The sequence below is a fragment of the Leucopleurus acutus genome (assembly GCF_964270905.1).
Source record: "Leucopleurus acutus genome assembly, chromosome: 12".
NCBI lineage: Eukaryota > Metazoa > Chordata > Mammalia > Artiodactyla > Delphinidae > Leucopleurus > Leucopleurus acutus.
In genome coordinates, this window is record NC_139154.1 from 88,155,394 (window position 1) to 88,182,534 (window position 27,141).

General features: G+C 48.7%; 1 protein-coding gene across 2 annotated transcripts in view; it reads right to left on the reverse strand.

The window, feature by feature from the left end:
• Positions 1-16,955, reverse strand: part of ADD2 (adducin 2) — a gene marked incomplete at both ends in the record, with an annotated part of 37,538 nt that extends 20,583 nt beyond the window's left edge. For both annotated transcript variants that reach the window (XM_082851988.1, XM_082851987.1), the window contains 7 exons: positions 1,946-2,044; positions 3,963-4,106; positions 5,625-5,774; positions 7,657-7,737; positions 8,186-8,337; positions 14,909-15,047; positions 16,773-16,955. In XM_082851988.1, the coding sequence (XP_082708114.1) occupies positions 1,946-2,044; positions 3,963-4,106; positions 5,625-5,774; positions 7,657-7,737; positions 8,186-8,337; positions 14,909-15,047; positions 16,773-16,955 (948 nt within the window). The remainder of the gene's footprint in view (positions 1-1,945; positions 2,045-3,962; positions 4,107-5,624; positions 5,775-7,656; positions 7,738-8,185; positions 8,338-14,908; positions 15,048-16,772) is intronic.
• Positions 16,956-27,141: the final 10,186 nt, after the last annotated feature.

Sequence of the window (27,141 nt, forward strand, 5' to 3'; positions counted from 1 at the left end):
GCAGGAGAATGGAATAGGCTCTTAGCCTCGAACCGCTGAAATGACCATGGACGCATTTGCTTGTTTGCCAAGGCCACTGAGGGAGAACACTAGTCATGATGGAAACAGAATTTCGGTGCTGGTCATTTGACCAGAAATGACCCTTCCAGGGACTGCAGTCCCAACAGCATCTGCAGGCTGCCGTACCTGGGCTCTTCCGAGCCTTAATGCACCCACACTCTTCGTCCAATCTCGCCTGTTTTTTTCCCACAACTTCCAGCTTCATTTCACCCTCTAGAAGCCTTCCTGCTCCACCTGCTGAAAAAAATCCACTGGCGCTTTCCTCGGGTTATCTGTCCCCATCGCCTGATGTGCTTTTAAAAGGTTACATCAAACCAGTCCTGACTGAAAAGGAAGTGACAGCAGACAGGGCCAAGAGAAGCAGCTGGGGCTGTCCAGGAAAGTGGCTGGCAGCTCTGCCCTTCATCTCCCCAGCTGCTAGATGGCCCTCTTCCCTTTGCTTAAATTGCACAGTGGCCATTTCTGGGGATCTGGAGCCTGGGGAAGGCATCCTTCACCGTGTGGTGGGGGGGGGACACCCGGGAACCTCTCTCCATTCATTCTTTTTCATGAGATATTTTCTCATGGAAGCCTCTTCTTCAGAAGAAAGATGGGCAACTCTTCAGATGTGGAGAAGGGAAAGTAGGCATATCAGAGGCTCTGCCAGGTTCTAACAACACTCAGGGGTCAGAGTTCAGGGCCAGCATTATTGGATGGGGGATGGGGAGTCAGGAGGGTCTCACACCACCTCCTCTTAACATTTCTTCATCACTGTCCTCTCAACATATCCTTCAAAAACCACTGAGAAAGGTCCCACTTGTAGAGCCTCCACTAGTGATGCTTCTGGGATTATCCCATTCTTCCCCCATAACGCCCAAGAGAGGGGCAGGCCGTCTTCCTTGGGGCACTGCTCTGCCCAGACCAGCCAGGAGAGGGCAGATGGGACACCAGAAGGGCCCTGCAAAGAGCCGACTCACCCTGGAGCAGCTAGCCTCTCCCTCTGTCAACCGAGTCCTAAAAATACCATCGGCAACACCTCTCCTTGTCTGAAAGGCCATCCTCACAAGGTCTCTCTAGACCCAGGTCTGAGGTTGAGGAAATGGAGGCTTGCAGAGGGCAAGTCCCTGACCCAAGAGCACAGAGCGCAGGCTGGGAAGGATGGAGCCCAGTCAGTCGTGCAAGACCCCCCTACTCACCTGACGGCTTGCCACACTGGAAGGAGCATATGCTTGGCTTATCCAACACTACCTGGTAATTTGATGAAACTACAGGATGTGTGTTTTCCTATTCCTTCTCCATCAAGTCTTCTAGGGGTCCCACGACTACTGACACTCCCCACCCACCCTCTATCTCATCCTTTACCAGTTAGGAGAACTTCACCATGGGCTCCCTGGACATCACCCTGGGGCTGCCCTGGGGTCAGGCCTGCCATGTCAACACTCTACTTTGGCCTTTCCACTTCTCTTTCTGGACTTGACCACATTCATGGTCTTTGCAAACTACCCTTCTCCAAACAAAGAAAGGAAAGAAGACTTACCTGTGTGGTGTCTGTGGGGCACAGCTGGAGGTAACAGGTACACCCCAGGTTATACAGGAGCATGGGAAGTACAGTTCCTCCCACTGTCCTACTGATGAGCCCAGGCAGCACCCCCTCCTGAGCACTGATCCCCAAGAGTTGGGTGTGGGTTGTTAGACAATGGCAGTAGAAAATTTTAAAGGTACAAAACTGATTCCAAATGTGAAACTTTAGAAGAATCAGGTGGTGCCAAGGCAGAGAAATAGGGTGAGGCTTTCAGAGGGCCCCGCTCAAAGGTCTCCCTAAATCACGGCCCACGGGGCTGCCACCTTTGTCCCCAGGCCCCTGTCAGGGTCCCTCCTGGGCCCACACCCCAGAGGAATTGCTCACCTGTATCTCACACGCAGCCTGCAGGTGGAAGATCTTATAAAACGCCTCCTCTACGGTGTCCCCCAGAGCAACCACTCCATGGTTTCTTAGCACCAGGATCTGCACAGGAGCAGACAGCCAATGAAAACTTTAAGCCTTCCAAACTTGAGTTAAGAGGGAGAGATTTTTCATTTTATTCAGATCAATTTCATAGCCAATCCTGGAGCACACGCCCCCCCCCCAATTCCTTACTCATTCTCCCTGTACAAACACCGAATGCTACCCACCCACCCCATGAGTTTTAATATCCACCCAAACGAACGTTTAAAGCATCCACCCTGAAAAACTGAAGATGCTTTTGAAAACTGAGACTGAATAGCTTGGTGGATTTCTTTGGGCAAGGCCTGGGTTTTTAGGCCCTGAAGAGCTTAAAGTCTGAAAAACGAATGTTTGTGTTAAAGTGAATGAAATTACTTGCTGTTGAATACAAGGGTCCTACCTCAAAAGCACTTGCCCCCCTGTAACTCAGTGGACTTGTGAGTCAGACCCAAGGGGGTGGTCCTCTGAGAGGTGTCTCTGCAGACACAGGTGAGTTGGGTTCCCTGTTTTCTGGCCCTCAGGCTTCCTCTCCATGAATTCCGTGAGGCCCTGGCAGCTCTAAGATCCTACAGTTCCATGAAAGAGGCCACAGTGACCTTCTAATCTAACTTACTAGTTTTACTAATGAGGAAAGAGAAGCCTAAAGAAACTGAAAGTCTCCCAGCTAATTAGGGGCAGAGTTGGAACCAGAACCCAGGCTCCCCCTGATGGAGCGATGTTTGTAGCTCAGCCAGGGGCAGGCAGATCTAAAAGGGGGAAAAAAACAGAAATGAATTTATACCAAGGTCCAGGTGCACCCTCCCTGTTGGAAACTCTTCTTGGTTGGTTTTATCCTTGAGAACACTCTGAAAGATACCTAGGTGACACCCACCTGGGAGTTGGGCCACAGACCCACGTATCAGATCTGTCCTTGCAGCACCTGGGCTGGGGCCCAGTGGCCTAATCTTCACATCCACTCTCGCTGAAAACAGCGGGAGTTTTTTCGTCTCAAGAGCCAGAGAGATGGAAAGAGACCGCGACTTTTGCTCACAAGATTTTGCAGACCTTTTGTGAATGCCCCATCTCTTAAATATTTGTACCATTTCACAACTGTGAACATCACCCCTCTCCTGGCACTGCTAATGAGGCTTCAGAGAATGGCAGGGATTTCTGCTCTATGTGAGAGATGGGAAGACAGGGACTCTCAGATGGAAAATGACTCCGGGAGTGAGTGCCTTTCAAGGAAGGGGGCAAGCGCCCACCCACCCAGGCTTGGCTATGAAACTTCCCGTCCTAAGCTCAACAGCCCGAATCACATGCTGTTATAAAAGAGGCCTTCAGACTTAAATCAAGCAATAATAATGAGATTCTGTTTATCTCTATCAAGTTAGCAAAAACAAAAAAAGTGATACAGTCAAGTTTGGGGAGACTGTAGGGAAATGGCATTCTCAAGTACTAGTCATGGCCGGAGGAGAGGACAATTTGGTACTATGAAGTAAGAGTTTATCCTAAGGAAATCATCCCAAGCAAATACAAAGATGTAGCTGAAAGAATTTTCATCACAGAGTTGTTTATATTCAGAGAATATTTGGGGCAAAACTTTTCAATGTCCAACCATAGAGGACTATGTAGGTAAATAGCGGCACAGCCATTCATACAATGAAGAATAATTTAAACTAGTGATTAGAAAGTATTTAGTAACATACAAGGGCGTTTACTGTATATCGCTAAGGGGAAAAGGGAGAATATATTTTATAATCCTAGTTTTGTAAATCTATATGAATAGTTATGGGGCTGTGCACCCAAATCGCAGGGTAGGGTGAAAGAGTTTTATGTCATTTGTTGTTATTGCTGTTTATCTGCAATTTATAAACATTTTCCAATGAACATTTGTCGCTCTTGTGATGTCGGTTTTTGACAATCCCACCCAGAGCATCTTCCCAGAACAGCTGAGCCGAACCTTGCAGGTGGGTCCAAGGCACTTCTGCAGGTTGATCCGATCGGCTTCCTGCTCCATCTCGCCGTTGAAGTCATAATAGGCCATGTCCCCCACCAGCAGGGCGTTGTGGGACACAGGCAGGAGGCCCCACTTCATGGCTGACACCTGTAGTGAGACGACAGAATGAATGTTTAGCGCAGCAGCTCCACCCCCCTCCTCGCCCCTCTGTCACAGTCGCCCTGGCCTCAGAGCAGCACGGTCAAGTTCTGTCTGGGGACGTGGCAGGGGAGGGAGCGAGCGCACGAGAAAAGGCACCCCCTCCCCTTGGCGAGGCTCTTGCTTTCTCACTACTTCCTCTAAAGCCTTTTCATCACACTTTTCCCAGCTGCCGTGTCAAGACATCACCTTCTAAAACTGCTGCAAAGCATACGCTCGAGGGACGGCGTGCTGCTGCCCACCCCTGCTTGGCTCTTGTCCTAGGACCCGGGAAGAGGCAAGGCTGGTGGAGTTGGCACCAGGCAGGGCAAAAGCAGGGTCCAGGGTCCCTGGGGTGGGTTACGCGAGACCCTCAGCCTTGGGTCAGTGTATCAACAGCCACGATTCTTCACTAACAGGGAGGCGCATTGAGAAGCCCCCATTTTCCCGGCAACGGAGCAATGCAAGTGCCAGAGAACAGGGTTAAAACACAGGCTGAGGGCTTCCCTGGTGGCGCAGTGGTTGAGAGTCCGCCTGCCGATGCAGGGGACATGGGTTCGTGCCCCAGTCTGGGAAGATCCCACATGCCGCGGAGCAGCTGGGCCCGTGAGCCATGGCTGCTGAGCCTGCGCGTCCGGAGCCTGTGCTCCGCAACGGGAGAGGCCACAACAGTGAGAGGCCCGCATACCGCAAAAAAAAAACAAAAAAAAACAAAAAAAAACAAAAAAAAAAAACCACAGGCTGAAACGGCCATGCCCCAAACCCCGCCTTTTATTAAAAGCAAGGAGCGTGGAGAGGTTAGGAGAGCCGCTCGCCCCCCTTCACTCATCTTGCCCCTCGTGTAAGCCCCGGCTCTGCAGAAATGGATACTTGGCACGAATACAACATGCAGTCTTAGTCCGAATTCTGGAAGGTCTGAGTGCTTGTAAGTGGAGTGATTTGCGGAAAAAACCACAGGCCAGTGACAGGTCTTTTTTGCCCCTGTAGGCATGTGGCCTGGGGGTGAGGGTTGAGGGAACACCCAGACTGGTTGTCTGCTGTCTTTCCAGGTGCACCGCAGCATCTCAGGTAGACATGGAGAAATGCCCAGAGACCCTTGGGGGACAGCTTGCTCCTTGAGGGTCTTCCCTCTGCTCTCTCCCAGTTCCCAGACACTCGGAAGGTGCCGTCACCCAAGCCTGTGGCACTGGTTTGCATATGTAGCAGGTGCGGGGTGCAGCAGGGAAGACTTTACACATCTTCACCTTGTCTCCCCTCACCTAGACTTCCATAGTTAGAAAATGCAGAGGAGGAGGTTCCCATGTTGGGTGTCCCCTCCTCACCTTGCTCTGAGTTCCAGGGAATCTTTCCAGAACTGTTTTATATGGCGAGTTTGCTCCTAGCTTGGGGGCTTATGTCTTTCTTCAGGGAGACCCTCAGAGAGACAGGTGCCATGGGTCTGCTGCCAGCCTCGGGGACTGAAATGCTGGCTGAAGAGCTGACACTCACCGCCGCCGTGGCCGGAGTATGCAGGTGGATGACACAGCGCACGTCGGGTCTGGCGGCGTAGATGGCCGAGTGCAGGCAGAAGCCCGTGGTGTCCACTGGGAAGCAGCTGCTGCCCTTCTCCACCACCTCTCCCAGGATGTTCACCTTGATCTGGGCCAGGGCGAAGAGAGACTTCCGGCCACCAGCAGGCAGAGGCCCCTCATTCCCCTCCCCGCAGGTGGGCCAGGCACACGCCCACCCACCTGTGTCCACTCTCCACCACACCACGGGCAATGGATGTGCTTTATGTGGGGGGCAAGAGACCCCATTCCTGCCTGCAGGGTGAGCACACAGGCTACTGGGAAACAAAGGCGATTATAATTCAGCATTGAAAAATGCTAGAGCAGAGTTTCTCAAACTATAACACCTGGATGCAACTAGAGATTATCATACTAAGTGAAGTCAGTCAAAAAGAGAAAGACAAATACCATATGATATCACTTATCTGTGGAATCTAAAATATGACACAAATGAACCTATCTATGAAACAGAAACAGAATCAGGGACATAGAGAAGAGACTGGTGGTTGACAAGGGGGGAGGGGTTGGGGGAGGGATGGAGTGGAAGGCTGGGGTTAGCAGATGTAAGCTTTTATATAGAGAATTGATAAACAACACGGTCCTACTGTATAGCACAGAGAACTATATTCAATATCCTATGATAAACCATAATGGAAAAAATATATAAAAAAAGAATGCATATACATGTATAACTGAATCACTTTGCTGTACAGCAGAAATTAATACAACATTGTAAATCGACTGTACTTTGATTTAAAAAAAAGAATCACCTGGAGATCCTGTCAAAATGCAGATTTGGATTCCGTAGGCCAAGAACTCGGCCTGAGAGTCTGCATTTCTAACAAGGTCCCAGTGATAGCCCTGCTGCTGGTCCACGGACCACACTTTGAGTAGCAAGGTGCAAGAGGAGACTCATTCACAGAATTCTCTAGAAGCAGATAGGAGGAGTCTTTAATTCCTCCTATTAAAGGGAAGAACATCTAAACTGAGCCTTTTTCCTTTTTTTCCCACTTCTTATTTTGAAAAATGTTTAATCACACACAGAGGTAAAGAGGATCATGTAATGAACACCCATTTACCAGTCACCCGAAAGCTAGGTCAAAGGACACATGGAGAGCAGTCAATGGTCTTACAATCTGCTTTTGACTCCAAGGGGTTGTGGGTGTCATGGTGAAAACACACGCGCACGCGCACGGGCGGGCGCGCGCGCGCGCGCGCACACACACACACACACACACACACACAACTGCTGGTCGCTGCGGCTGACCTGGCACCTACCTAAGCCATGGCGCTGCCTAACATTAACAATCTCATAGAACATCATCCCCAGAGACGGCCACTTTTGACTGTGACACAGAAGACAAAAGCCACTCCTTAATCGCGTCTAAGCACAGACAAAAACAACTTTGTGTCAATGTAAAAATGCACCTGAACTCGACTTCTTCTGCTTCTAAGCCAGTCCCTAGACTGCTCTCCTCTCCCCCGACCCCCGCACCCAGAAATCTTTCCTGATCGAAACCGATTCTGGAAGTTTCTTCCTACCACGCCTAAAAGGGGCAGGAGGACAGAAAGGGGGCCCAGAAGCTCTCTCTCTGGGCACCGGCACTAGAAGAGTCTTGCACTGCTTTGGGACAAAGCACTGGCTGTTGTTCTAATGTATCCCCTCAGCTGGAAGGCTTCCCGACTCCCAACCTTTGTCCAATCCCAGGCTCAGAGGCCTCCAGGCTCATCTCTTCTCCCCTCGCCCTCCCACTGCGCTTGCAGCCTGCACCTCCCATTTCGTCTCTTGATCACATCGTGCTCTGCGCTCAGTTTGTTTTGCGTCCATGTGACTTCTCTGTCCCGCTAGATTGCAAACCGCAAGAAGGACAGGATGGCAGTGGCTGCCTTGGAGATGACCTCTAACCATAGGAGCAGAGAGAGTACTGTCATTTCAGCAAGAAATGGGTGGTGACAGGCCGGACCGTACTCACCAGGCTGGATGCTGTGACTTCGCTGCACGAAACTCCCTTAGGGCTGATCAGGAAGTGGTCCTGCTCCTTGCTGACCCTCAACTGGAGGAAAGACACGTGTTCTCAGAGGCAAGGAGGGAGAGGGGTCATTTCCAATGCCATACTGCTTGAATCCCCTCTTTCCCTAAATCCACTGCACCCAAATCTTCCCCCCAAGAACCCTTACTTCTCCCTGACCCATAAGAGATGAAGAGGACTCAGCTTTATTTGGAGCTGGGGAAATGGAACTACAGGAGGAATCTCCCAATGGTCAAGGGTAGCCCTAGAAATAGGATCCAGAAATTCCTGGCTCCTCATCCGGAGACGTGCCCACTGGGCAGGTTATCTGTCTCAGGAAACCACAGTGGTTAGAAACCTTGGAAGGGCTCATTGAATTTCGGCCGAAGGCCACCAGCAGTGCCATGGCCATGCCAAAGATAAGGAGTTTTCCCTTTGGATTTGGTGGGGGTCACACACATTGCCCCACCTCACCCCCAAATGCTCTCCTTACCGTGACGTAGGTGTCACTCAGCTGGGCCCAGCCGTACAGGTCCAGGAGGCGGTAGACACTGCTGATCTTACACCGCATGAGCCGCTCCCCCTTGGCCAGGTTCAAGGAATCGGCTGTGTGGAGGTCATTGATGGGCGTCATCATGGAGAAGTCTGCAGGGGCACAGGGCATCTTTTGGGTCAGGGGCTCCCGTCTGCCGTCCCCTGCCCTGCCCCCGTCCTCTCAAATTCTCACTGGCACTACAACCACACACGAGACTTCAGGGAATTCAACATTCTTTGACCCTGACTCCAGAGGAGAAAATCCACAGAATGGATAGCTGTGCCCAATAAGGTCCTCTGCTCCTTCGGGGAAGAACGGCATTGCTTTCGGTCAAAAATCATGGCCAGACTCAAGGCCACAGAATGAAAGTTTCTCAGAAGGCCAAGCTGACCACAAACCCTAGAGATGGACATTGAATAAAAGCATAAATAAATTTCTGAGTGGAAATACGAGTATATTTTATCAGTTTTAATGAAGAAGTTACTAATCATTACCATATTGTTTTAACTATACCATGTAATATAACTTTTTCTCTAATTTGGAAACAGGGCAGACAGAAAGTCAAGTCAACCAGGAAGTAAATTCGTCAAGTTCTTCTGACAAGTCATGAACTTCCAGAAGTCAGTGTAGCTGTGCTGGCTGAGGGGCTGGAGGCCTCAGGGGGGCCACATCTGCTCCCCTCTGGATATGCAGCCCCTTGGTTAGTTATGGCTCTTTTGGGGAATTCAGAGGGACGTGGAAGTAATAGGGAAATGAGCCTAGAGCATTTGATAGTCAGGGCACCCAGAGGGTCTAGGAGTTGACGCTCAGTCTGTCCCATTAACCACGATGACCGCTGCCTGCATGCCTCAGGAAGGCAGAAGAGGGCATCTGAGCCCCAGAACTCCAATTAATCAGTGTCTAGGAAACAATAAAAGAATCAATAGGAAAGGGTTCCGGCTTAAGATGATGTCTGGCCGGGAGCCTCCTGATGCTGTCTCTCCCAGCTTCCCACTAAAACCGTTAATGGATTAAAATGCTCTTTGGAAGCTTCCACCAGCTCTATAAACCTCACTGTCACACCATGTGATGTATGTCCTCTATCAGGTTTGCCATTAGTTGAAATGACGACACGGTCTGCAAATATGAGGGTGGACTGGGGACATAAAGCAAGCAGAGCAAGCCTTGAACACCGCATGTCAGGAAGATGCCCCCAAAGGGCCTGTGCCCACCAACGGTGGTACGCTTCCAGTGCATGTGTCCAGTACACGAAGTTGACAGGGACAGAAGTGGTCCAAAGGCCCAGCTAAACTGGCAAGGAGAGCAACAACGAAACCCAAGAATCAAGGCTTTCTAATTCAAACTGACCAACCTGGGATGCCTGCCTCCTCTCTAGTTCCCCAGATAAGTAATTACCTCTTTGCTTCACCCCCTGCAGCAAGCTGGGAGGCATATCCAAAGCATAAGGCCCCCAGACAAAGCTGGAAGGGAGGGAGGTTGTTGTTGGGAGAGCCTTCAGACCCAGAGTCCTTTGAATCCTTCTCTTAGAAATAACTATGGAGCCCTGGAGATGGCAGGAGGCCAGCATAGGACTGAAAACACTCACTCTGTCATGTCCTCTGTGTCCCGTATCAAAGGGTCCCCTCCCCAACCCTGTGGAGCTTCCCCATGAGGACTACCCACCCACAGGCCCAGAATAGACCAGAGGGACCCACAGGAGTCCCCAGTCCTCTGTGCTCAGGGTCTTCACAGAGAGAACGCTTATTGTGACCAGCCTCACTAAAGTGAAAATCTAACTGGGCCATTATTTCAAAGTACCTAAGAAAACACAGAAAAAGATGAAAATCCACCAAACCCCCTGAAAGCTAAGCCTGAAGGACACACTATTTAGGAAAAAACAACAAAAACAAAACAACCAAAAAACCCAAAACCAACCAGGCAAAGAAAATTCTAAGGCAAATGGACAAAGAACAACCTCTCCGGGCTTGAACTCCGGACACGTGAAAGGTTCCCTCTCCACATTCCCTGACTCAGATACCCTGGCACCAACAAGATTTTCAGGCATCCAACTGTTTTCCTGGCAGTTGCTGATCAGTGAGGTGATGGGAATGCTGGTCAGCCCTAGTTCTCTCTCAAAAGGAAGAGTATAAGGTCAGAGATATGAAAATGATGAGAAAGAATATGATAGATATGGGAGACAAAGACCAGAGGACCTGGCATATAAGTTATAAGTACTGATATAATAGAAGAAAAAAATTCAGAATTGAAGAAAAGACTTTATATATAAAAACTGAAAGAACTTACTGCATTTCAGGGGAGAAAAGTCCATTAAAAGAAAAGCCTACAATTATATGCTTCCTGACACAGTCTTGAAATACAAGGGTAAGGGGGAAAATCCACAAGCACCTAGAAAACAAATTGGTTACCTACAAAGGAACCAATAATAGACTGTTTCAGACTTCTCTGCTACAGCAACAGATGTCAAAGACAGTACTATAGGAGATTTACAAAAACTAACAAATACTACAATAAAGTGACACAAAACAGGTAAAAATAAAGAGACCATCAAAAGTATGCCAAGGCAAATATAAACAAAAAGATAAATAGAGCCATAACATGATCAAAGTAGAAGCCAAGGAAAAGGATATTCTTTTGGACAAGAAGGATCATTTTGTAGGTCATTTTACATGGATTAAAGGCATAATCCATAATGAAGATATAGCTATAAAAACATGTATACTTTGAAAAGCGTTTCAAGATATTCAAAGCAAAAGCTATCAGAAACAGAGAGAAATGAACAGAAATCAAATACAGTGGGAGACATTAATTCTTTATAAAATCAAAAACAATAAATGAGGATGAAGATTAAATACTATGTCCCAGAGACAGAGTCTACACCCATATATCATTTAAGTATGATATTATTAGGGCACAAAGAAAATCTCAATAAATCCCCAACATAGACATTAAGTAGGCTACATTGTCTAAACATAATGCAATAAAACTAGACATTATCAACAAATCTTTAAAAGAATACAAATTCCAACGCTTAGAAATGAGAAAACACACTCTCGGAGTGTGTTTATTTTATTTTAGAATAAAAATAAAACCAAAACAGCAACTGCAAACTACCTAGAAATTAACAATAAAGGAAATACTACATGTCAAAATGTATGGGATAAGACCAAATTTATACTCAGAGAAAAAAATTCATAGTCTTAAATGCTTTTATTATTGAATTAAATATGAAAATAATCAAATCCATTTTATTCTATTGTAGAAAAACATAAAGAACAAAATAAACCAAAGAAGAGTTATGGAAAAGGATTAATGAGTATAAAAACAAAATCAGTAAATCAGAAAACAAGAAAGTTAGTAGAACCAATATGTAAATCCAAGAATTGGCTTATGTGAGAAGATCTATGAGGAAACCAACATCTGGATTGGCCAATAAAGAGGAAGTGGGAATACACAGCACGAGGAATGAGAATGGGATGTCATAGCCACAGTAGAAGGTTTAAGTAATAAAAATAGTATTGTAAATCAGGCTAATAATTTTTTAAAGGCACATGAAATGGATTATTTTATATAAAATATGACCAAAATTTACTCAAGAAGCAGCAAAATAAAATTTTAAAGAATTTTAAATGAAACAGAAAAAAAATGTTATCCAAATATTCCATATCTGGATAGCTTTATAAGTGAATAATAAATCTTAAAAGAGCAGAGACTTCCTATCTAATTTAAACTCCATTAGGGCAAAGAAATGGGTGGGGATCACCCTGATTCATCTTAGGAAATTATAGTCTTAATACCAATACTAAACAAAGGCTGCCCAAAAAGTGAACTGCTTTTTATCATGTGTATGGATGCAAAAATTAATAAAATTCCAGCAAATCAAAGCCAGAAGAGTATTTTTAAAAGAATGCATCAAAACCATGAATGATTTATTTCAGGAATGAAAAAAAGAGTTCAATATTCAGAAATCTATTAATATAATTCACCACATCAAGGAAAGAAAAATCAATAAATACCCAAAATGCATTTTATAAAATTCAATATCCATTTCTGAGAAAAACCCATATTGAACTAGAATACAAAGATATTTTCTCAACATGATAAAGAATAACTATCTCAAACTCTTGTGGTAAAAAAATTTCCACTGAAATCAGAAACAAGACAAGGATGATTACTCTCTAATCTATTATTAAACATTGTTCTGAGAGTTCTAACGGATGCAATGAGAAAACTGGAAAAATAAACCAAAGGGTAAATGTTGGATTGAAGGATGCAAAATGACCATTATTTGCAGATTATGTGATTTTTCTATATACAAAGCCCCAAAGAATTGAGAACATACCAGAATTTAAGAGTCCAGTAAGCGGCTAGTTTAAATAATATATAAATACATATATCTCCAACGATTTCCCTAGATGACAGCTATAACCAGAAAAAAAGTTGAATGGAGAGTCACTTAAAATGACAAAGTTACATAAAATTTCCAGGATAAACTTAACAAGAAATAAGTAAGGACTATAAGAAAATAACTACTAGCTTTTCTGATGGACATTTAAAAAGATTTAAATAAATAGAAGACACACATCATTTCTGAAAAGATTTAAAATTCATTTATGCACATATTTTTTAGCACCTGTTATATGCCAGGTGCTACTTTTCTAAGTCCAGGACACTACTCTAACGGTGAACAAAACATACATATATCCTCCCCGCCATGGAGTTTACATTCTAATATAAAGTTGTACATTTATAAATTCTCCACCAAATTAATCTATTCATTTAATGTAATCCCAATCAAAATCCCAAAAGGAATTTTTTGAGGTGGATGGAGAGACCTGACAAAATACTTCTAAAGTCATTTTAAAGAATCAACTTAAACAATGGTTGAGAAAAATTGGCAAATGAATAATTAAGGGTATTTTATTGGATGATAAAACATAGGGAAGGTGTTTCTAAGTATGCAATCAAAAGCAGAAAACACAAAGGAAAATAATAATGGATTCAACTACATGGAAATTAAAGAATTCTGCAACACAAAAATATCATGAACAAAATGAAAAGGCAAAGGAGACACTGGAAAAAAATCTGCAATGTATTTGACAGATAGTAGGGAACTAGCCTTACTTTATGATTTTTAAATCTGTAAGAAAAGAATATGCAAGTAGAAAAATTGGCAAAGGATGTGACAGGCAATTTAGTACAAAAAGAAAATCATGCCCAATATATATATGAAAATATATTCAATCTCTATAGTAATCAAATGCAGATTAAAACACAAAGTACTATTCATCACCCATCATATCATGAGGATGAAACAAATGGTAACACAGACTACAGATCAGGGTGGAGGAAATGGGTACTCTTGCATTTCTGGTAGGAATGTAAATTCATTCCATCTTTCTCCAGGGTAATTTGGTATTATGCATTGCTGCCTTTAAAACATGCATATAATTCAGTCTGGCAATTCTACTTCTAGTAATTTATCTTAAGAAAATAGTCATGGATATACTCGCAGATTTATTTACAAGGATGTTTATTGCACTGTCATTCATAATAGCAAAGAGTTGGAAACCACCTAAAAGTCCAAAAACGGGAAACTGATTAAATAAACTGTGGCATATTCAGCCATGTACAGAAGAGTATACATCCACCAAAAATTATGCTATAGAACCATATTTTATTATGTGAAAAATTAGTCAAGATATGCTAAGGCTATTAAATTTGTATGTATAATGCGATTCCACTTTTTTTTGGCATAGTCTGTATATGTTAAGAGAAAAAGGCTGGAAGGATATACACCAAAATATTGATAATAGTAATTCCTTGGTTGTAAGAACACAGTACAGTAATTTTTATTACCCTTTCTCAACTATTTTCCTAATTTTCAACTATAATCCTATATTCATCTTGCTGAGGGGAAGTATTTTTCGATGTCTGTTTCTTAAAGGTTGTGGGCAGAGCTTCAGAGGCAAGGAAGATATGTTCGTGCCTAACCCTGGCTGCTCTTGGCCCTTGTCTACGGAGTCAGGTTGGCCCGTCCAGTGGGGTGAGGAGACAATGGCTCCAATGGCCTCCTATCTGCCCCCCCCCCCCCCCCCCCCCCGCCAACTCCATCTCCAAGGGAGTGACGCCAGGGGATTGAGGGAAGGTCAGCCTTAGGGCTGGATGCTGTGAGGACACAAGGATTTTCTTAGGTTCTGTGCCCATAGCTCGAGTAACAGAGAGCAGAATCCTAACTCTCCACTGTCCACTCCTGGGCCTCAAGCAGCGGCCGTGCAAGGGACCTTGAGTTGCAAAGCTCTTCCCTCCATGCTAATCCGCTTACGAGGGGTGGGGGTGGAGGGACCATACATAGGCCGCCCTGCCTCTCATCGCAGTGACACGGTGTCATCCTCCGCCCGCCCCCAGCAGAACCCGAACTAGGTTCTCCCTTAAGTCTCCACCACCCCCTGCCCTCCGATTTCTGGGCATCAGGGGTAATCCTCCTGGGCTCTTTAAATCGCAGCAGCATCAGAAGCAGAGGCAGGTATCTCTCTGGCTGCGGCCCAGCTCCCCCAGGTCTGTTAATGCAGCTGCAGCGCTCACTGCGTAGGCCGGCGGCAACCAAGCCGCTTCTGACTGCGCCTTTCCCTCCCCCACTACCTCTACCTCTGCTCCTGGCAGCTCCCCAGCTCCCCCACGTACTCATGGAAGATGTTGGGAAGACTGCGTGGGAGGTGCTGGCCATGAAGTCCGCGATCTGCCGCAGGGCCCAGATGTTGGAGGAGTTGTTCCCCTTCTTCATCTGCTCCTGGATGAGGCCTTCCAGCTCCTCCCTGAAAGACTGAAGCAGGCCCCCGAGTCGCTGGTCCTCCAGTGTGCCTCATGTGGAAGACAGAGGGCCCCTCTCCCAAGTGCCCACCCCTAGCCCTTGGGTCAGCTAGGCCAGGACCACATGTGGGATATCTAGGTCCCAGGGGGCACCGGGCAATCCCACTGGGACCTCAGGAGCCTCCCCAGACTGCTGTGTGGGGAGCAGTAAGGAGATGCTGGGAATGAATCCTGTTCCTTTGCCTCATGGGCAATACTCCAGACTCCTGGTCCTTCCTGTGTCTGAGGGATAGCCTAGACCCCCTCCCCTGCCCATCCAGCAGACATGGCAGGACTTCACTTTAGTAATTAAAAGACTTTTTAAAAAGCAGAATTGAATGAAAAAGTATGCCATCTTTCCTGTCCGCTAGCCAGGCCGATGGCTCTTCTGGGCCTCAGTTTCTTCATATTCAGGATTTGATGACCTCAGAGGTCACTTCCACTTCTGATGTCCCGCTACTCTAAGCCTGGCTTTTCAGACCATCAGGCCACAAATAGGGCATGCCTGTCCACCAGGTGGCAGCAGGGAACACTCAGGAGGAAACGGGGAGCCACTTAGGTGTTGGGGAATCTACAAAAGGACAGAAGAAGCATGTCCTCCTCCTGTCCCCATCTCCTGCCTGAGAATAGAGTCCCATCCTTCAGGCCCCCAAACGTGGGTTGGTACTAACTCTGCCACTTCTCCTACCACACCCGCCATCCCTTCTAGTCTCCCTCAGAGTTTCTGTCATCCCAACGTTTTTAGCAGCTGCCATTTTCCTCCAGACTCCCCAACATGGTGTCACCTGTCACCAAGACCTCGGGCCCATCCCCCTTAGCACTCCTCTGTGAGGCCCGAGCATTCACAGTGTGCTCTCAACCAGGGTCTCAGAAAAGCCGGGTAGTGGCTGAGGCGGATCTCATCCTGGCAGGTACCTGGAGATGCCAGCTCCGCCCCTGAGCTTCCCAACCCTTAGGACCATGCACTGTTGCCTGCGGACCCCCCAGCTTTACTGCCCTGAGACTCCCCCTTGCCTCTGTCCACACTGCTCTTCCTCCCCCTCCGAGGGCCTGCACCACCCTCCTGCTTCACTGGTCCAGTACGCCCACCCTCCACCCTCCATCCTCAACGCACCACCTGCCTCAAGGAAGAGCTCTGTGTCCACGCCAGGCAGGCGCCAGCTGACCTCCAGACTCCAGCCACGGCTGGGTGATCCGGTCTTGCCCGCTGTGCCCTCCACTCCCCCACCTCCTGGGGTTTTCAAAGCCTTATTTGCCAGGACGGAGTTCTTTGTGGCGTTCAGAAAAGGGAGCCCCAACCCTCCCACGTGGCGCCCCCCGGTGGCCGCTGGTTTACTCGAATTGTTACAGCTTTCGGTGAAGAGGGAAAGGAAGACTGGAAAGTGAGGCTCAAGAAGGGGCACGAGAAACTGAGGCGGGGCTCCTGCCTCTCAGACCCACCTCCTCCCGGCGCCGAGCCAAACCGCTGCATATAAACCAGGTTTTGCCCTCCGCCAGTGACTAGGGAGAGACACACACCCATGCCGCCAGGGCATCTTGCTCAGAGAGCTGAAAATTGCTCCGACCCTGAGCCAGCGGAAGCGGAGTTACTTATCTTTCAGGTTCACCGGCTGAATCAGCGTCCCCCTCATCTCCCCTCGCCACACCCTCTGCGGCCTCCTTTCTCCTCCCCCGCCCCGCCGGGGCAGACCCCGCTCACCGGGCTCTGCAGGATCATGGTGACACGCTTCTTCTTCTCCATCAGGTTGAAGTCCTGCCGCAGGTCCGCTGCACGGTTGCGAAGGCGCAGGTACTCGGGGTCGTCCTCGGAGAAACGATCGAAGTACTGCTGCCCCTGCGCGGACGGCGGGGAGGCGGCCTCGGGGACAGGCTCTTCACTCATTGTCCTGGTGGGTTTACAATCCACTCCTGGAATCCTGCAGAGAAAAAAGGAGGGTACTCCCAGTCGGGGTACGCGCCTCCTAAGGCAAAGGGCTTGGATTCGGGGAGATTCGCGGTGGGAGGCGGCTCTTCCCTGGAGGGTGTGAGCGGGGCAGCGGGTTGGAGGGCTGGGCACCGCGGCTGCCGGCCTGTAGGGCGTCCAACGAAGTGAAAATGTGTCACCGGCTCGGGGTCCCCCGCCCTTCCCTGCCTGACCCTCCCGGCTTCGGCGGCCACACTCGGGTTCAAGTAGACGGGTCCTCCAGTGGGAGCGCGACCTGCAAACCTCTGAGGGCATCTTGTGATGCTTATCTACACAGTGTAAAGCTATTCACTGGGAATTCGTACTTGATCTATCATGTAAACTCTCTAAGAAGCCTCCTAAAAACATTCGGTGGGAAATCCACAAAACTGAAAAGAGAACGGGTAACTTCTAAAAGGCGGGAAACGCTTTGAGCAGTGCTTTTCTTCACAACTTTGACTTTGCTCTCGCCTCTGGAAAAGAATTACTGGTGAATCGGTTTCTGTAAAACATGTCTCACTGGAGAATCAGATTCTTATTCCAAGTTTAAAAGAGGTGTGCAATTTTTATAAATAGAAAATAAGTTTCTCCTAAACCCCAGTAAATAAATATTGAGAAACAGTAAAAGAATAAACACCGGGCTTTCCTGGTGGCGCAGTGGTTGAGAGTCCGCCTGCCGATGCAGGGGACACGGGTTCGTGCCCCGGTCCGGGAAGATCCCACATGCTGCAGAGCGGCTGGGCCCGTGAGCCATGGCCGCTAAGCCTGCGCGTCCGGAGCCTGTGCTCCGCAACGGGAGAGGCCACAACAGTGAGAGGCCCGCGTACCGCAAAAAAAAAAAAAAAAAAAAGAATAAACACCGTTTGAAGGGCACCACATTGCCGGGCTGCCCAGAGGCCCGTATATCTTGACCTGGTCCCTAGAGGGAGGGCTAGGGCAGTGTTTGGAAAGTTGGTCTGGGGAAAAGCCACATATTTTTTCTACTCAAGCAGGCTTTTTTAAAATGCCTGAACGAGGAATGAAGAAATGGCTTCTATGGCCATATTGGAGCCCTTCTGAAGAAGGAGGCTGCCATTCAGCCTCTGCTTCCCAGCTGTGAGACTCTGGCCATGACAGCCTCCCTCTGTATCAGCACTGCTAGGCCCTCAGATCTGGGTTGTGCCCCTTCAACATCCAGAGGGGGTGGAGGCTTACAGAGCTTCAGCCTTCTCCCAGTTGGCTGAGCCCCTTCTCAGCAAAAGAAGGCAAGTGCCTGGGCTTCCCTGGTGGCGCAGTGGTTGAGAGTCCGCCTGCCGAGGCAGGGGACACGGGTTCGTGCCCCGGTCCGGGAAGATCCCACATGCCGCGGAGCGGCTGGACCCGTGAGCCATGGCCGCTGAGCCTGCGCGTCCGGAGCCTGTGCTCCGCAACGGGAGAGGCCGCAGCAGTGAGAGGCCAGCGTACCGCAAAAAAAAAAAGAAGGCAAGTGCCTTGACTGAACAATAATTAGTTTTTGAACACAAGTACGGAGATGCCAACGAAAGAGCTTTACCTGGGGTCAGGGCACCTGGCTTTCATCCTTAACCTGACCCTCCCTCACTTTGCCTCTGGGGTCTCCCATTCCAGAAGGAGATGGAGCCTCTCTTGTTCTCTCAGAGCAGCTGCTGGCCTCCCCAGATCTGATCTGCTCCGACCCTTCAGCTGATCCTGTTAGCCCAAGCCTTAGCCTTCATTCCAGCCAACAGCTCATTACGAAAGAGGCCTTGCTGACAACCAGGAAAGCATATTCTTGTTGTCCATGAGCTGTCTGTGATCTCTTCTTCCAGCTTCTGTCAGCACTTTACCCTCCACCTTATAGTTCCTCTGAGTGGGGTGGGCATGAGAAATGGGAGTCCATGCCATCAGCCCAGAACACTCAGGTGATTGATTGATTGATTGATTTCATTATTATTATTTGCATTCTCCTTTGGGGAAGGCAAGTAACAAGTTCAAGGGAAGACACATGGACAAGGTCCTTCGAGGGTCAGCTGAAGCTCTGAACCCTCGGCCTGGAGCAGGGATCTCAATCTTGGGTGCACATTGGAATCATCTGGAGAACTTTGAAAAATACTGATATCAGAGATTCTAATATTATTAGTCCAGGGTGTGACCTCATCATCAGGATTTTTAAAAGTTCTCTGGGTGATTCTAATGGGAAGCCGGGTTGAAATACCACTGGCTAGATGTCAGTTGCTGTATCATGCAACAGAAGGCATCCATCCCAGGTGCTGGCCATTTCTGGCGAGACTGCCAAGGTGGCACTGCCTCCCGTGGCTGTCCAGGCCTCCTCCTCCCACTGTATTCACCAGCTGCCACCACACACTTGACCTGGGGCAGCAAGAGGGCTCCAAGTGCCACCACCACCTGCTTTTACAAGTTTACAAAACCATGACGTCTGATCTTAATTCCGTCACTAATTAGTCAGCTCCTTGTGAAAGCCCTCACCAGATCTCCCCCAGTTAGCACCACCCTTACCAGCCATGTCGATGGGATGGAGGATGGAGAAGGGAAGAAGGAGTCACCTTGGAGTGGCAGCCAAAAACAAACGAACCAACCAACGGTCTCTAAGGAAATATTTTGAGACATATTTGGCAGGTTGCTAAAATGTTTGAGGTTGTACTTAGTGACATGTAAAGGCAGATTCTTCGTCTAAGTGAAGAGTGATTGAGTCCATCAGGGATGTTTCTGGTTGAATTAGCTCTGGACTAAAGTCAGCATCTGCAATGTTGCCCCAGTTCTGACATTCTCTAGTTCATGGACTTGGGCGAGTAATTTCCCTCTTTGGGTGTCACTTTGTCCATTCCTAAATTGGGGAGTGGACAGAATGGACCTCTGGGGCCCCTTCCAGTTCTGACACTATAGGGAGAGAGACAGACTCATGTAGAAAAGGCAGAAGGATGGAGGATCTAGGTTTCCTGGAGCAAGAGACCTTCTTCCTGCATCTCCCCAGTTCCTCTTCCTCAAGCCAAATGCTGAAAGAGAAACATCTGCAAAGAGCACATATGACCTACTGACTGTTACCTTGTGGTTTCAAGTCAATCCCATGCACATGGGATGAGTTAAGAATACTTCACCCCCATCGTGCTCCCAAACAGCTTCATCTCTGGAACTTGGGAAGAGAGAAGAGACCGCAAGGTCAAACATGATGGGAATGCAACGGAGCCATGCAGACATGGGGTCACCACCCAGGTTCTTCTGGGAAGACACTGCTGCAGACCAAAATTCTTCCAGAGCCATCGCCCCCCTGCATCTGTCCCCTTTAATTCTCTCGGGCACCTTCACACCCCCGAATCTTTGATGTTATTTTTAAAATAGCAACAAGCAACCCCCCAATGGATACACTGGATGTGGGCGTGGAGATCCCTGTGCCCCTCACAACGCCAAATCCCACTAGCTCCAGAACCACCTGAGCTGTCAGCTTCTCTGGGACCAGCACAGCCTGGTACTGAACCCTCCTGGACTAAATCCTTTTCATCCAGGCAGGAAAAAGCTGGTCCTCTCTCTTCCCTTTGGAGTGGCTGCACTTCCCGGGAATCAGGCTGTGAAGTCTCTGAAGTAGCTCTGGCCCACGAAGCATGAGGAAAAAAGACCTTCCAGGCCCGATGGACAGGAACCTCCAGGCCTGCCTTCACTCGTTAGAGCCCAGCCCCACAGGGCTGCTCCAGAGGTGCTCCGATGGGGGAGGGGGTAGAAAATGGAAGCCGTGACTCCCTCACCACGACAGCTGGGGCCTGGGCAAACTCTTCGGTTTTGTGAACCAAAGGCATTCTTCTGTGCTCCTTCTTTCCCTCCCCAAAATGTTGGGAGGTGGTCAAAGTTGTGTGCAGCACAGCTTAGTGGTTAAAACCAAGGACTCTGGAACCAGACCATGAGTTCAAATCTTAGCTATGCCCCTTATTAGCTGTGTGATCTTGGGCAAGTTACCTAACCTCTCTGTGCCTCAGTTTCCCCATATATTAAACAGGGATTGCAACTATTTAACTTCTCTTTAGGTTGTTGTGAGGATTGGGTGAATTAATGTATGTGAAGTAGTTCAAAAAGCTCCTGGTGCATAGCAAGTGCTATCAGCATTTGCTCTTATTATGTGTCATTTAGGGGCTAGAATCATCGTAGCATGAGGAGCTCGAGTAATGAGAGGCTTATGGTTCAATTGTAAACAGGTGCACACCAAATAACTGTAATTATATGTTTTAGTCCCCAAACTAATTCAATCTTGAACTATATTAACAAAGAGAAAATCCAGAAAGAGACTGACGAGAATGCCTCGTTCTCTGACCAGATAGCGGGAACATGTCAACTGGGAGATCACAAAGGAAAAGGGGTAAGCAGGGTGCTAAAGATCACAGGATACCGGCGCTTGTGAGGCCAGGTGCGGCGTCATAAAGAATAGAAGGGGCCTCTGGCCCCAGTTCCTGGCACAGAGCTTCAAAAACACATGGGATTTCTAAAACGTCCAAAAGACATTAGGAGTGTCTTTTCTTAGTCATCGTGAGCCCCTTTCACCAAGTCTGAGTTTTTATGCAAATGTGGTGACTTATGGTGGGCACTTAGATATTTCAAGGGAGGGACTGGCCACTGAGAAAGACCAAGCACATGATTAGAGGGTTGGAACTTCACCCCCATCTCAACCACAGAGGGAGGAGGGGAGAGGGGCTGGGGATTGCATTCAATCAAGTGGCAAATGATTGAATCAGTTGTGCCTGGTAATAATGCACACCGCCTTTAAAGAACCCTGGAGAGTAAGGCCAGGGGGAGCTTCCTGGTTGGTGAGCACATTGCTGGGCTGGATGGGGGCGTGGAAGCTCGGCACCACGTCCTCCACCCCCAGACCCTACCCTGCTTTTGTCCGGCTATTCCTGAGTTGGATCTTTTATAATAAAACTGCAATTGCAGTTACAGCGCTTTCGATGAGTTCGGTGAGTTCTTCTAGGGAATTATAGAAACTGAAAGGGAGGTTGTGGGAACCCCCAAATTTACAGTCAAGTTGGTCGGAAGTGCAGATGGCCTGGGGTTCACACCTGTAGCTGGCCTCTGAAGAGGGCGGAGCCTTGTTCATGACTTTGCCTTTTCTTACGTGCCCTTTTAACTCAGGGTAGTGTCAGAACTGGGTTGAATTGTAGGACATTCAGAGAATTGGTGATGGAATAACACCAAGCAACTTCTATTTGTGATTTATTTTCATTCCCAGGACCACTCTACGAGGCAGACATTATTGTCCCAGCTTTACAGATTAAAAAAAACTGAATCAGAGAGGTTAACTAACTTGCTGAAGAGCACACAGATTAACAGTGGAGTCAGGATTTCAACCAGGCCTGTCTCTGGCCCCAGATCCTGCATTCCTCCACTCCGATTGTCCCTAAGTATCTGCTGGACTGCCATGTGGAAGAGGGATTAGGCTGATTCCTTAGAGCCTCGGGGGCCAGAACCAGGAAGCAAGTGGTTACTGCAGGCAGGCAGGCAGGCAGATTCTAGCCAAGGGTGCGAGGGTGAGCCTTCCACCAGCAGGAGCTGCTCAGTAACGAGAAGGTGGGACAGGCTGCCCCGTTAGGTGGTGAGCTCTCTCCTTGGAGTCAGGGTGACTACAGGATGCTATAGTGGGGCTTCTGCCCTGCTCGGGGTTGGACCGGTGACCTCTAAGGTCCTTCTGATTCCATGGTAGCTCTTTTGCTTATTGAAGTGTAGTTGATTTACAATGTTATGCCCATCTCTGCTGTACAGCAAAATGACTCAGTTTTAGACATATATACATTCTTTTTTAATATTCTTTTCCATTATGATTTATCCCAGGAGATTGGATATAGTTCCCTGTGCTATACATTAGGACCTTGTTGTTTATCCGTTCTAAATGTAATAGTTTGCATCTGCTCACCCCAAACTCCCAGTCCACTCCTCTCCCTCCCTCCTCCCCCTTGGTAACCACAAGTCTGATCTCTACATGTCTGCGAGTCTGTTTCTGTTTTGTAGATGGGTTCATTTGTACCATATTTTAGATTCCATATATAAGTGATAGCATATGGTATTTGTCTTTCTCTTTCTGACTTCCTTCACTTAGCATGATAATCTCTAGTTGCACATGGTAGCTCTTGAGTCAGCAGGATCGGGGCAGTTCATGGCGATGACCTGAGTGTCTGGAAGCTCATCCTGGTGAGATGGACCCAATCAAAAAGTGTGTCTCACCCCCCCATCACCACTGAAAACTACTGACTAATTACCAGGAGGCTGGAGCAGCCTTGCCCCAGGCTGCCTCTTCTCAGCGCTCAGCCTGCACACTCCGTTCCACTCCCAGGGTCACCGATTGCATCTACAGGATCTCAAGCATCCGGGTAGAAACTGGAAGACACAAAACACAACAGATATCAGGGTGTTGTCTGCACCACCATGACTCTCCACCCTGTTTCTGCAGCACCATTAGTTGCTGATTTATTTTAAGGACTGCTGGGAAATTCTTGAAAATGAACTGAAGCTGAATTTTTTATTTTAAAAGCAAATTGTGTCTACAAAAAGGTAAAGAAAGCTTCATTATCTTTACAATCAGGATCAAAATTCCTTTCAAAGAGAGGAATTGGGAAATCCCTTTGCTGAGTGTTGGCCAAGGGAGCCCAGAGGAGGGCGGCTGCTCTGTCGGGTGCAGGGAGCAGAATGTGGAACTCCGCGCAAGCCCAGAAAGCACATGCTGCTGGGCTAGAAGGGATTGGCCCCTTCCTGACACCCCCCAGAATACGTCACTAACAGCTACCAAACTCACAGATGCTGGTGTGACTGATTTTTGGATGCAGCCCAAAGAGGCAGAAGAAGCCCAAAGAATCTCAAACCCCAGGAAAGTGGGAGGGTTTCGAAGTTACACAGACCATGAATTGGTGGATTCAAGACAATGTCACCTACTGTTCAAGGGGAAGAAAGGCCCCAGCTAATACCTGGGTAACAGGTCATAAAGTACTACTGAAGGAGGAATGTAAAGTTGTTAATGTCTTATTAAGAAGGGCGAGTTACTAGTCCAAAACTCCTGGGGACCAAGGTCATCAAAGAGTTAATCATCAAAATGCTTTAGAATAAAAGACAAGTGATAGGTTTTTTGTGTTTTTTTTTCACTTGGGTGCCTGTTGTTTAGACCCAGGGATGCTTGTCTCACCCAGAGCCAGTGTCCCATCCCCACCCCCACCCCCACCCCCTCTGTGGCTCCGAGGGCCTGGCCCTGCCTGTCCTGCCTCACCAGCAGCTCAGCTCCACCCCAGATCCCATACTGCCCAGAGAGCAGCACTTGGGAAGACTAGTCTCACCCAGGAGGGGCAAGGAGAAGTCGTCCCAGCAGGTCCAGTGTGTGTGAGGGAAACCAAGATGCTGCGTGGCCCCTGAGGCACAGCTGCCTTCTCAGCCCTGCTGGGCACTCGGGGCTCAGCATTCCAGTGCTGAGAGGGCCCCTGAGCTCAGTCCCAATGGTCATGCCTCTAGCTAGGGACCTGGCAGTCGCTTTCAAAAGCTCTTCTCTATGCTCTATGTGTGCAGCTGCCAGCTGGGGCTCTCCTCCCATGGGCCTCATTTTTAGCTAGAACAGAGTCACTGCCACCACTTAATGCTGCTTCTGTCCACTGCCTACCAATATGGGAGCCCTCCCTGGGGGGTTTGCTGACATACCTCTGGATGCCCTGCTTTCTATGGGTGGCCACTGACCCACCTTAAAGACCAATCCTGCAGCCAGATAAGTTGTCTTACATGAAGCTCCAGCTCCCTCCCCTTCACCGACAGTCCCTGCCACAGAGATGTGAGGTTGTCCCGTCCCTGTTAAGGCTTGGATTTTCAGAGTCTGAGCTATTTCTTGTGTCCACTGAGAGAATTAAACTTTTGTCCCCAGAAGGAACCTATGCCATTCAGGTAAGAAGAGAGACATCTGTCCCACAGAGAAGTATACACTGAATGCTGAATAATTCCTTCCTGATCTCCATCAGTGTTGAAATTCTACCATTAGTGTTCCATTCCTTGGGTTATAGCATTAACCCCTGATTACAATGAAAATAGCCCTGAGAGGTATTGTAGGCAAAGGCATTATTTTAAACATTCTCCTGTGTTACCAAATCGGTCAAATCTCTGATTGCAGTCAGGCTGGGCAGGGCCAGGAAAGGTACCAGATCAGCAAAAGAGGTCTGATGCCAGGGTCACTCAGGAGGGTCCAGCACCTGGGGCAGAGCTGCGGTCCTGGGTGGGCCTCGGGGGATCCTGGCCTGACAGAACCCTCTGAGCTGTGCCTGCTGTGGTTTTGAGGCCAGGATCATGATACACGGAGTCCTTGGCTTCCCCAGCACGTGCTTCAAGAGGCGAGCTCACCCAAGCTTCCAGCCACCTAGGCCCCGTGGGCAGAGCTGAGAAGCAAGGGGTGCCCCATGTAGTGAGAATGCCAGACCCCTCCACCCCGGGGCCACCTGCTCGCTACTCTCAGTGCACAACCAAGCCGGCTGGAAGGCAGAAGCTGGGACACGAGATTTCAGCCCTAGCTGGCTGCTAACTAGACTGTGGCCTTTGCCCACCTGTATGTCCCACAGCCACCTTGAAAATGACCCGTCGGAGCAGACCATCACTCTGGCCAACCCTGCACCAGAGCCTCCTTCCTCCAGCCAGCGTCTCCTTCCTGCCCCCCACCCAGCTGGCCACCCACCAAGGGCCCCAGAAGGCAGCCTTGTCTCCTCCCTCTTCATGCCCTGTGTACCTACTCTGTCACCAAATTCTCTGGTTTTGTGTCCTACGTATCTCCCCACCCAGAGTACCACGCCCCGAATCAAGCCAGTGTCATCCCCATCCCTTTCATGGTCTCTGCCTAGCCTTTCCTCTCTCATACCCTCCAGCCAATCAGTAGCCAGAGTCACTATAATGCAAATCTGGCTCATGTCCGTCATTGCCCTGTATCCCCCCCACCCACCCAACTCATCCATGGCTCCCCGCCACCTGAGGCAGCGTTCCTGCACCTTTTTTTCTAATTTCTGCTCCTCTATCCAAAATTTAGTCAAATTTAGACTGTGTTACAAGAGTGACAGCTATCCTTTTTGTATTTATCAAATAAAATGTTAAGTCTGATTTTGCTCTTTTAAACCAAATGCGTGGCCCATGTTGGAAATTCAAACCAGCCCATTCCCGACCAGGGGACCGGGGATCATGTCTTTCTCTCTCTGGCCACTCCCTTCCTCTTGAGGACTGCACCCTGCAGAATGAAGTCCCTCTCAGCTGGTACACAAAGCCCCATGGGCCTCCCAGTGCCTGCCCCCACCCTCCCTGCCTACCACTGGTGCTCTGGGGGCTATTCCCAGGACCCAGAAGGCACCAGGCTGGTCCCCGTCTTTGTCTTGCTGGTCTCTTCCTGGAGCACTCTTTCTTCTTTGCCATCATCTCCCTTCGGCTCAGGTTGTCCTCTCCTCCCAGAAGCCTTCCCTCCACACCCCTGTCCCTTACGCTCTCCTATCACCGTTACCCTCCTCTTTCATTCCACTTATAATCCGACAGCAACAATCTATTACCATGAGCTCCTAGCAGGCAGGGCCTGTGTCTTTGCCATTTCTCTATTCCTTGTGTTGCTATAGGGCCTGGTGCCAGGTAGGTGCTGAATAAATGTTATTTGAACTAAAACTCAACTAACGGTGAATTGGGAGGAGTTAGGATGGCAGAGCAGCACCGTCCAGGCCCTGGGGTCCCAGAGGTGAGTAAGGCCCTAGGGGAGTCCAGGGAACAGCGTGGGGAGACAGACCCCTGAGCAGCCCATTTCAGAGTAAGCTGATAGCGGGGCGTGCGTGGCAGGCACCCTAGAGCCTAGATCACCTCCTCTAAAATAACATGTTCTTTTGTTATGTAACCCAAATGGCTGGGCCTGCTCTGGCAGCCGTTCTTCTTGCCTATTTTGAGACAGAATTCCAGTAATTGATTGGAACTCTAACAAAGCCAACTCCACAATATAGCACCAACTGTGGCCACACGGAGGAGAAGGTAATAGACACCCTTGGCTCAGCCCCGCCCCCTTATCCATCCCTCTCACCTCGTCCCTCCAGTAGCTCCTCCTCTGCCCCAACCCCCAACACAGGACCCTCAGCTGCCCGCTCAGCGGAGCCCTGGAACTCCCTCTGGGCATCTC